This window comes from Trichomonas vaginalis, chromosome VI (genome assembly GCF_026262505.1).
Source record: "Trichomonas vaginalis G3 chromosome VI, whole genome shotgun sequence".
Taxonomy (NCBI): domain Eukaryota; phylum Parabasalia; order Trichomonadida; family Trichomonadidae; genus Trichomonas; species Trichomonas vaginalis.
Genome location: NC_067208.1, coordinates 5,285,148 through 5,295,510, shown reverse-complemented (window position 1 = coordinate 5,295,510; position 10,363 = coordinate 5,285,148). Strand labels below are relative to the sequence as shown.

Genomic DNA, 10,363 nt, shown 5'->3' with positions numbered 1-10,363 from the left:
GGAATTGCGTACCAAATTCGCAATTACATGACCATGGAAGAGTACGAAAGGTTTCTACAAGAGAAACCAGCTCTAAACAACTCAGAAAAGAAAGAATAAAAAGTTTAACTCGTAATTGTTTATTTTTTTACTTGTATGGGCAAGCTGCAAGAATGAAGTCGACTATCTCGGTCTTTGTCTTGACCAGTTGGACTGCTCTTGCGAGTACGTCTGTTTTACGGTCTCCAGCTGGTGTCTGACCTTCGTAATTGCGCATGTTCTTGAGAGCTCCAGTTGTAAATGGTTGTAGGATGAAGAGTCTCTCAGACTGCTTGAGGTAGTCTTCACGGTCACGAACCGAATCTGTGGTACGAGTCGAATCGGTCGATTTGAGGGAAGAGAGTGAGAGCCTGTCTTCTTCCATAGGGGCTGTGGCATACTCTTTGCGTAAACGGTTCAGACCTTCTTCGAACTCTTGGTCTCTCTTGGACTGAGATTGGAATTTGAATTGGGGTGGAGGGTTTGACATGAACATCCAAGGGTTAGGGAAGTAAGGCATGGGTTGAGGAGGGTAGTTTGGAAAGCCTTGTGGTGGGTAGTTTGGAAAGCCTTGTGGTGGGTAGTAACCTTGAGGTGGAAATTGGTAGTAATTCGGAGGTCCTTGTTGGAACTGAGGTTGCTGTGGGGAGCCTTGTGGAGGTGGAACCTGTTGTGGTGCTGGAGCATGCTGTTCTTCTGGCTGTGGAACGGGTTCAGTAGGTGGGACGTCGGACATTCGTTTGTGTCTTAACCGTCTTTGTTCTGAAACAATATAATATTGTCTTGAAAAAGTACAATATTGTCTTGAAAAAGTACAATATTGTCTTGAAAAAGTACAACATTGTCTTGAAAAAGTACAACATTGTCTTGAAAAAGTACAACATTGTTCTGAAAAAGTACAACATTGTTCTGAAAAAGTACAACATTGTTCTGAAAAAGTTCAAGACTTGTTCTGAAAAAGTACAGCCGTACTCAAATTTGAGAGACATTGTACTGAATTTATACAACATTGTTCTGAAAAAGTACAACATTGTCTTGAAAAAGTACAACATTGTCTTGAAAAAGTACAACATTGTCTTGAAAAAGTACAACATTGTCTTGAAAAAGTACAATATTGTACTGACTCAGTATGGAGCTTGACCCCTTAGACGAAGCAATTTATCTAATTGAGGTAAATGAAACCGTGAAGGAATATCTCAGCAAGTGCAAACCAAGCAAGTCCATTGGCTTCTGGTTGTCCAAGAATAGTGTCTTAAAGTTGGAAATTGAAACAGGTGTTGCAATTCAAGTTCCAGAAGGCACTGCATTCGATGATATTAAGGATGTGAAGAAAGAAGCCCTCTTGAAGTTCTTCATGAAACGTCCTTGGATACTACTTCCATATCGTGAGAGCCCAATTCCACGAATTACACAAATTCTCAGAGCACTACTTCACTACTCTGGACAGCCGTTCTTCATAACCTCAGAAGGCGACATCCAACCAATTCAGTAAACATCTCATTTTAACTTCACTTTTTTTATGTTTTTACTCACACTCGTACTCAACAGGTTTGTGTACAACTATTTCAACTGTGAACCTTGTATTGACCGGTCTTCCTGCAAATGCAAGTTCGGTCAATACACAATTTATGGTGGCAAGAAAGACAGTGGGGAATGTTATTCTGACATCTGTTGTTGCGCTCGAGAGAGAATTGAAATTCCAGACCCAACTCCAACAAGAACTCTCAAGTTGCCGAAGACTCATGTGAAGAAGAAGCCTTCTGGTAAGTTTCTTATAGCCATATACATGGCACGCTTTGAGTAGTAAAAACATTTTTTTCATTTTTTGAATGAAGCAAGTTAAATTCGTCCCACACCAAACTCAATGGACCGATGAAGAGTTTCAAGCTATGGTTGAAGGTGTTGAGAACGACATAGACGGCGAACTTGAAGGAGCTCAAACCACAATTGCAACCAAAATTGCAGAAGTCAAGGAACAAATAGCTCCACTTAAAGCTACCAAAGCTACTCTTGACCTCATGGATACTTACCGTTTAGAAGTAAAGAGTGGAATAAGACAATTAAAATTAAAACTTCTAAACTACGAAGCTATACTCCAAAAGTTAGCAGAAATGAGAAGACTTTACCAGAGCTACTTACATGTAAGGGACTTACCTTCAAGCAGTCCGACCAAAGATGAATTTTCTGACATTGTCCCAATTTTGTCCGAAAGTCAGCTCAGATGTTTTGAACTGCTCCCAACATATCCAGAATATGAACGTTTGCCTGAACTCTTCCGCAATCTCAAAAAACGTTTTTTGGTTCTCATGTTCGAAACTTTTATCGGAAGAGACAACAAACGTTCAGAAGAAGAACAAGATATTATTTTAAACTTGTTGTATGACTTAACCGTCATAACAAGCTTTTTGAAGTAAAACCGTCATTCTCAAACCACTTCATTTTTTCGATGTCCGAACAAGCACCGAAGCCGAACACAATGGAAGATGTCCTTTCAATGTTGCCAGACAAGCGCCCAGTTCAAATTCAAATTTTGAATTTGAAAGCTCATCTGACAAACACCGTTAAGACTCTCCAAAGTAGTCTTATGGAAGAGATGAAGGGACTTAAAGGTGAGTTCCTCATGAACCAAGCTTCCAATGAGAAAGTCCTGAACGATTTGACGGAAACCTTGCGCATTTACGCGAGAGAGAACCGAGACCTTGCCAGACTCATCTACCGTTTCTTCGAAGAGATAGACGCCATCTGGAAGGTACTCGGAAAGGACAGAACCTCCAACACCGTACTTCGTGAACACAGAATTGCCGAAGGAATTGTCGAGGAAGAAGAGAAACACGAAGAAGAGGAAGAGGAAGAAGAGGAAGAAGAGAAACACGAAGAAGAGGAAGTTTGGGCAACCCTTGTTGCCGATGACACTTACGAAATTTCCCAACCCTACCCATACCAAATCCGCAACAAGGAGACCGGCAAGGTTCTTACCCCAGTTCTCAACAACTTGGGACACTTGAACCTTACCCTTCGGAATTACGGTTCAATCTCCATGGGCAAGCTTGTCGCAATTCAATGGGTTCCAAATCCAAACAAGAGGACGAAGGTCAGACACATTGACGGTGACAAGCTCAACAACCGTAAGGAGAACCTCGAGTGGTTCTAAGAGTAAAAAAATTTTATTTTAGGGGGAAACCCCGAGTAAATTTAAGTTTTTAGTTGCGTAAGCGGCTTAAATTAAGGATAATTTGGACAAGTAGTTCCTGACCTCTGAATTGGACTCTTTCGTCATCCCAGTTGCGTAGGAGGTCGTCCCAGAGGAGTTGGTAGAATTGCCATTCCAAGGACGATTTGTCCTCCCAGGCATTGAGGATGTACTGCTCGTAGAGTCTCATGACCTCTGCCTTGCACCAGACACCCTCTCCCTTGGAACGTAAGGCTTCTTCGAAGTGCTCGAATGCGATTGGCTGCGGGACCATCCGAAATGACACTTTTTGTCCGTTTGGTCAATGTTCGTGTCTCGTGCCATAGTCGACGAAAATACAGACAAACAGGTTATATATGAGTTTGAGACCAAGAATGGTGTAACTCGACCTGTCCGATTCAAATTCGAATAAAAATTTTTTATTTCATGCAATGTTTTATTTCTGTGCCGTCTTCAAGTATGCCCCAGTACTTACGCTTGGAGAGGACATGAACTTCGGTGAAAATTTTGTCCAATTTGAATTGACCCATCTTTTCACCGACCATTCCCATTTCAATGAGTTTGTTATAGCCTTCTTCGTTCGTCATGAGCGCATCGATGTTCTCATAGTAAACCTTCACTTTGGATTTAACTTCGGAGAAGAATTTGTTGTAGTTGTCAAGGACTGCCTTTGCGAACTGAGGGTAAGACCAATGTTCGACAATAGGTTTTACTGTGGTTACTAAGCCACCTTGACCTTGAGTAAATTCGTATTTCAAAACAAAAGGGGAGAACCTTTCAACAAAGTTGTCGACCTTCTCATAGTGTTTACTCTTCATCTTTTGAGGTTTCTTAATGGAATATCCCCATGTCGAATTCATAAGCAATTTGAGTGTCATTGCAAGTTTGGGGTTTGAAGCTTTCCTAATATCATACAGTTGTTGTATGACTTTTCCAACTGTATAGTTCCTTCCTGGGAACTCACCGTCTTCGTTTGGAATTCCAGTCGGGATATATTGGACGAACCTCATGTACGCAGCGTTAAGGTCGACATAGTATATCTTTTCATCTGAGTCGAACTTGTCGCAACCAATGGGTCCAGTTCGTGGAAATTCAAGTGAGTCTCTTATCTTCTGAGAAACTTCGCCTGCTATCTCATAAACATCGTCGAAGCAACCTGTTTCATATAAAACCTTCTGACCTAACTCAGATGCTCTCCAATACAATTTGACGTCAATTGGATGTCTCAATGGAAGTTTGTTTATAGCATCTTGAAGTTCTTGCAACCTCATTGGAAGTTCTTCTGGTTCAGGTTGGTATCCGAACAATCCAACTCCTTTTGGAACTGTGTACTTCTTTTGTGCTAGAACTTTGTCTGGAACAACTTTTGGTCTTGCTAACAATGAAAAGTTTGTTTCGTCTTTTGGTACAAAAGTTTCTGTCAGCTTGTCATCTGGAATTGGTTCCAACAAACCTTTCTCGAAAAGAATGTTTACAGCTCTGACAATGTTGCACTTGCCTTTTCCGAACAATGGGTTTGTAAGACTTTCGTTCAACATGAAGTGGTTGTGGACAATTACAATCTTCAACCATGGTAAGTCTTTGTCAACAACATAGTCGTCATGTGAAGAACCTTTAGCTGTAGGTATGTTGACTCGGATATTGACATTTGCCAACGGTGCAACTTTTGCCAATTGACCTCTGAGAATGTACCTTGTCTTCACACATGACTCAAGATACTTCATCTTCTCATCTGTAACAAGACCAGAGTTCCTGAGACATGTAAGAATACAAGGTTCATTGACAATTGTTTCAATTGAATTGTAAATTCCATACCTTGTCAAGTCAATGTCAGACTTATTTATGAACGGGAAGTATCCAGCATGTTGTCTGACTGCTTGAGGGTTAGGTTGGTACCATTCAAATTTTACACTTGCAATTCCTCAATTGCATTCAAAATGTCTGAGTCGGAGTCAACCATTTGTTCTCTCTTTGTAGTCTTGAAAGCGTCAAGAAGCATTGCAGCTTTGTGACATTGCCATGTGCATAGTATATATGACCGTCCAAATCTGTTACGGTTAGTCTGAGATTGTATCCTTTCTTATTTCCGTCTTGTATGGCAGCAAGTACTCCCATGAACCTTCTTGTTCTTTCCTTCGTCAAAGTTACTGTAAAGGTTCGACCAGATGTAATTTGACTTCTAACTTCACGTACTTTTCATATCATATCTTGTTCTTTCCATGGGAGCATGTTTGTCTTCACCTTTTCCTTTTTCCTTCTCAAAGGATGCAATTGTTTCGCGTGTTTCCAGTAGAATCTGCAAAGCCGTCGTGTCCTTCAACTTGAGGTTCAGAAACATCGAAAGGCATGTCCATAAGACGTTCTTCTTCTAACCTCTCTAGTCTGTTTGGATAATTGGCGCGCGCTGTTTCCAAGTCCATTTCATAGCGAAGACCAGACAGTTTGTCATAGACTTTTATGGGTCTTCCTTCCTATATTTAAAATTCTTCGAAACTTTCCAACCATATCTTTCTAACCTGCTTTTATTCTAGCAGACTTTCTATCCATTCTATATGGGGCATTTTTATAAAAATAAAAAAATGTTTTTTTTCTTTACTTTACGTAACCACCGGCTGCCATAAGTCTTTGACCAACCCATACCACTAATGAAGGTTGACTAACCTTTGGTTTTGGTTTATCTTCAGTTTTTGGCTTCCCTTCTTCTATCGGTTTTTCGTCACTTTTCGGTTCCTCTGACTTTACCTCACTTGCAGGTATGGTTGTTCGTCAACATCTTCATAATATCATATGCCATTTGTTTTTGTTTTCCTTTCAACTTTTTGTGTTTGTTGTAAAGTTTAGAATATTTCGACTCTAAGTCAATGAGATGTTCTATAATGAACTGTTGGTCAGTGAAGTAAACTTTTCCATCTGTTGTCTCGAAAGCTCCTTCAGACTTCAATATTTTATTTGTGAGAGTCTGTTTCTTTTTTGAGATACTAGCCGTTCCATTTCTATGAAAAGTGACTTTGTAGTTAGGGTTTGTATTTCCAGACCTGGCACTTTCTATTATTGAATTTTTCTCTTCATCTGTAAGTCTTTGACAGGTTTTGACAATGGTTCTGAACTTTTTGTTTGTGGTGTCAAATCTACCGTTTCAACTTCTTCGGTCATTTCATCTCAGTAAAAAATTTTAGTTTGGTTTGTTTTCAACTGGTTGTTTAGGTTTTTTAAGTCGGTCTAAAACTTCTTGAGGTATAGGAAGAACTTGACAAACACGTGGTTGTGTAACTGCTGGAAGCCGACAAATCCATCTTGAGCCCATTTGTCTCAATGCTGTATTGTTCATTTCATCTCAGTAAAAAAATTTTACATTCCCCACGTTTGAGGCGGTTGCGTTGGTTGTTGTTTACCCACTGTTGTGCATGGTTATATCCTCTGTTAAAGAATCTTTCACCTTGGTCCATGTAGTGCCCTGCTTGGTTATAGTAGTCATTTGCTTTGTTATAGTAGTTTCCTGCTTGTCTTCTACATTGTCCATCCATCCTTGAACTTTTCCTCTTGTTTCAGGATTTGGAATAAGATTTGCTGCATCTCGTGCTACATCCCAACCTTTCTGTACAGTTTGTATAATAGGTTGTGCTTTCTCTTTAAGTATACCTAATGTACTCAAAATCTTCCTTCCAATTCCAAATGCACCTCTGGCTATTGTTCCACTGCGGGCAAAAATCTGGATGCAACTCCTGCTAATGCGCCAAATAAACCCATTTCTTATAGGGTAAAAAATGACGAATCCAAACAAGGACCCTATGTTTCTAAGGCAACAAAGAAAGCACTCATGATAAAATTCTTTAGTTCAACACCAAATGCTTGGTTTATGGATATCTTGGAAAACATTCCGAGGTATAGAGAAATGGACCACCATACTGGCTAATATTTGTCGGTCAAAACACAAGATACTGTGAAGCCATACCATTACAGTCCAAAAATATTTTAGATGTGAAAACTGCTTTGACAATATTGTTGACAAATACCATCCAACAAAACTGACATCTGACTGTGAACGTTCTTTCAAATCAGACGATATTAAAAACTATCTGCGTTCAAAAAATGTAAACCAATATTTCATTGTCGACCAAAACCATTCTGCTCTTGGTGTCATTGACAGTTGTATAAAAATCTTAAGAGACTTAAATCAACCACAAGGTGGTGAGGTAGATGAAATGTCATATGACGACAAATATAGACACTTCTCCATGGCAAAGATGAGACAAGTTTTAAATATTTACAATAGCCGTAAACAAAAAGGTTTGGGAAACCACTCCCCTGAAGAAATGAAAAACAACCCCGACTTAGAGAAAGACTATATATTTAATAGTTTAGTCAAAAGAGACAAACAAGAAAGAATGCCAGGCTTCAAACTTAAGAAAGGTGACAAAGTAAAAATAGAAATACCTAAACGCGACCCATATGAAAATACTATTGACTATGACAACAATGGAACTCGACAGGTACTCGCATTCGTGTTCGTAAAAATAGAAGAAAGTATACAAGAGAATATTATGAAGTTTTAGGCAAACATGGCAAAATGTACACACTGCAAGCAAAGATAAAACTACTATTGTCAGACCTCGTTTCAAACTTGTCAAAGTTCAAGGTGGTATACTTTCAAAGACAGTTCCTAACAAATATAAGACAACTCCTGACGAATATGCTAAAGAAGTTGAAAATGACGACTAAGCATTTCTATACCATGCGTAAACTGTCATGTAAGGTGGCATGTAGTCTTTACTCTGTCCCGTTGTTTGCGTATACCCTGAAACGCGATGTGTATGGCTTCCTCCCTACCTCAGTGTTACTCCAGTAACAATTTATAGCAAACTTAACGTCCTCTTTAACATCATATCCTTTACCTTTTGTCATTCCTGACCAATCCCAAAATCTATGACTATGCAAACCTGCTTCAGATGTACTTAAATTTATGTAGTGACTGTGCGCAGGTAAATTTGCACCTGAAATCGTTTTACTTCCACCTGTTTCCTTTGAAGAGTTTGCACAATACAAAAACCTGTCGACTATTTGAGTCCAAGTTCCAAAACCAAGTACTACTTCTGGTCTGGTAGAGTTCATTGACGTATAAATAGAGCCTATAGGATATAGTGTTTGAAGTATTTCTGTCTTTAACGTTTGAAGCTCTGTTTTGTCAGCTTTTTTATCTAACTCATCGTTAACATATGTTTTGTCAGCTTTTTTATCTAACTCATCGTTAACATATGTTTTGTCAGCTTTTTTATCATTAAATCTTGAGCAGTGAATTTAACTTTGTTTTCATCCTCCATGACATAGACATTTCTACATTTAATGTCTTTCATCGTTGTTATGTCATCCTCCGATGTTAAACCTTGTGGAAAGTTAGGAGTTTCCAATTTAATACATCCCCACCAGTTCCATCAGGTTCTTCAACCGTTCCTGCAATATTTTCTATACCAACAGTTGCGAAGAAATCGTGTGTATGTCCAACGTCACTTTTCCTGTTTAAGGTTTCTTGTAAGTTTGTAATATTTGCAATGGTATGTGTATGAGTCTTTTTAGAATATTCTTTGTCAGCTCTTGTCACTTCACTTGACATTTTATTGTCAACATATGTTTTATCTGCTAGTTCAGGATGAGTATGTTCTTTCGTTGCATATGTTGCATCTGCTCTGTCATGTTCTTCTTGAACTTTTTCAATGACATACTCTTTGTCAGCTTTGTTGTCAATATCTGCCTTCAAAAGAAGTTCATCTATAGGTTTCTCGTTTAAAGTTCTTTTTGTTGGATTTATACAAACAGTATGGTTCTTACTGTCTTGAAACAGAAACTCGTCTGTCATTGGGTTTATCGTCAGTTTTAAGTTTCCTTCTTTCAATGACTCAGATATCTTAGAATAGTTTGAAAAGTTTGTTGTGTTCTTATTTAGAGCTTGCATAATGAGTTGTCGGTTGTGTTGTATTTCTCTCATAGACGCTGTTTCTTTCGACATTTTTATTCTAGATAAAATATGCTTCCAATAGAAAAAGAAAATTCAAGAGTTGCTACAACTAAACCATTAGATGAACTTTTACGAATGTCGGTCAAAAGTTTGAGACAGAGACCGTAAAGCATGAAGGCTATCGTTTTGACTACCCACTTAGATGGCTAAGAGACCCATCTGTCACAAAAGCTATTGGCTTTCGTAGAATGAAGTTTGTGTCTGTAGAAGATAAAAGTTTTCCATTTATTGTAAGGTTTCATATAGATTATATATCTGAAGGGAAACGAAAAATGTGGGAAGAAATTGAGCTAATACAAGTTGACCTTTCATCTTCTCTACAGACTGCGTTAAAAAATATAGAAGATAAAATAAATTCATGTTATGCAAAATATGCTGATGAATATGCAAATACCGAGAGCACACTTTATGTGAGAATTGTATATGACAAACAAAATTCACAAGTGTCATTTCAAATCTACGAAGACAATCCAAAGAAAGACGAACAAATATATACAGAATTCACTGCAATGTCATGGTATTATTTGCAAAGAATGTTAAATCAGAAAGTCGAACTTCCTTTAGCAAATATTTACAGTCGATATGCAAGAGATGAACCATATTTATTTAAAGATGTTTTCGACCCAGCTGCTATTATTGTTCATGCTTCATTTTCTGGCGCCCAAAACTCTTTCTTATGCTTGGCAAATGACTTTTACGAAAAAACCTACAAAGTTATACGAACCACCAAGTGGAAGTATTTCAGACTTTCAAGTATGGTTTACTACAGATGGAAGAAAAAGAATAATTCCATTATACCATGCGTTTTACTTAGAACTTAGTTTCATATACAACTACTATCGAACGATAAAAATATAATTTTTTAATACGGTTGAGGTGTTGGATTTGGTTGCCAACTAGACTGTGGTGCAGGTTCAGGCTGTTGTATAACAGGAGCTTGTTCTTCTGGTTCAGGGTCTTTAGGTATAATACCAACAAACTGACCTACTCTTTTACCAATATTTTTGACTCCGTTCCAAATTCCTTTTCCGACAGATTTTATTCCATTCCATATACCTCTTCCAACATTTCGAAAGAAGTTTCCTATTCTTCCAAAGAAACCCATTTTACTATATGTAAAAATCTAATGTCCGCCTAGTCTCTTA

The 10,363-nt window shown here is 38.3% G+C and overlaps 7 protein-coding genes across 7 annotated transcripts, besides 1 other annotated feature; 2 read left to right on the top strand and 5 right to left on the bottom strand.

Annotated features, from left to right (window-relative positions):
• Positions 1 to 9,089: part of a mobile genetic element that runs on past the window's edge.
• TVAGG3_0809480 (uncharacterized protein) lies at positions 128 to 754 on the bottom strand (the record flags this gene model as incomplete). Its single annotated transcript, XM_051247662.1, has 1 exon — positions 128 to 754. The coding sequence occupies one exon, from the start codon at positions 752 to 754 to the stop codon at positions 128 to 130; it is 627 nt and encodes a 208-aa protein (XP_051083137.1).
• Positions 1,538 to 1,822, top strand: TVAGG3_0809470 (uncharacterized protein; the record flags this gene model as incomplete). Its single annotated transcript, XM_051247661.1, has 1 exon — positions 1,538 to 1,822. The coding sequence occupies one exon, from the start codon at positions 1,538 to 1,540 to the stop codon at positions 1,820 to 1,822; it is 285 nt and encodes a 94-aa protein (XP_051083136.1).
• TVAGG3_0809460 (uncharacterized protein) lies at positions 1,848 to 2,432 on the top strand (the record flags this gene model as incomplete). Its single annotated transcript, XM_051247660.1, has 1 exon — positions 1,848 to 2,432. The coding sequence occupies one exon, from the start codon at positions 1,848 to 1,850 to the stop codon at positions 2,430 to 2,432; it is 585 nt and encodes a 194-aa protein (XP_051083135.1).
• Positions 3,219 to 3,482, bottom strand: TVAGG3_0809450 (uncharacterized protein; the record flags this gene model as incomplete). Its single annotated transcript, XM_051247659.1, has 1 exon — positions 3,219 to 3,482. The coding sequence occupies one exon, from the start codon at positions 3,480 to 3,482 to the stop codon at positions 3,219 to 3,221; it is 264 nt and encodes an 87-aa protein (XP_051083134.1).
• On the bottom strand, positions 3,628 to 4,479 carry TVAGG3_0809440 (DNA/RNA polymerases family; the record flags this gene model as incomplete). Its single annotated transcript, XM_051247658.1, has 1 exon — positions 3,628 to 4,479. One exon carries the CDS (start codon positions 4,477 to 4,479, stop codon positions 3,628 to 3,630), a length of 852 nt encoding a protein of 283 aa, XP_051083133.1.
• TVAGG3_0809430 (uncharacterized protein) lies at positions 6,381 to 6,536 on the bottom strand (the record flags this gene model as incomplete). The annotated part of the gene is made up of 1 exon (XM_051247657.1): positions 6,381 to 6,536. The coding sequence occupies one exon, from the start codon at positions 6,534 to 6,536 to the stop codon at positions 6,381 to 6,383; it is 156 nt and encodes a 51-aa protein (XP_051083132.1).
• A 991-nt stretch (positions 9,090 to 10,080) lies between the features above and the next one.
• Positions 10,081 to 10,323, bottom strand: TVAGG3_0809410 (serine threonine-protein phosphatase family; the record flags this gene model as incomplete). The annotated part of the gene is made up of 1 exon (XM_051247656.1): positions 10,081 to 10,323. One exon carries the CDS (start codon positions 10,321 to 10,323, stop codon positions 10,081 to 10,083), a length of 243 nt encoding a protein of 80 aa, XP_051083131.1.
• Positions 10,324 to 10,363: the final 40 nt, after the last annotated feature.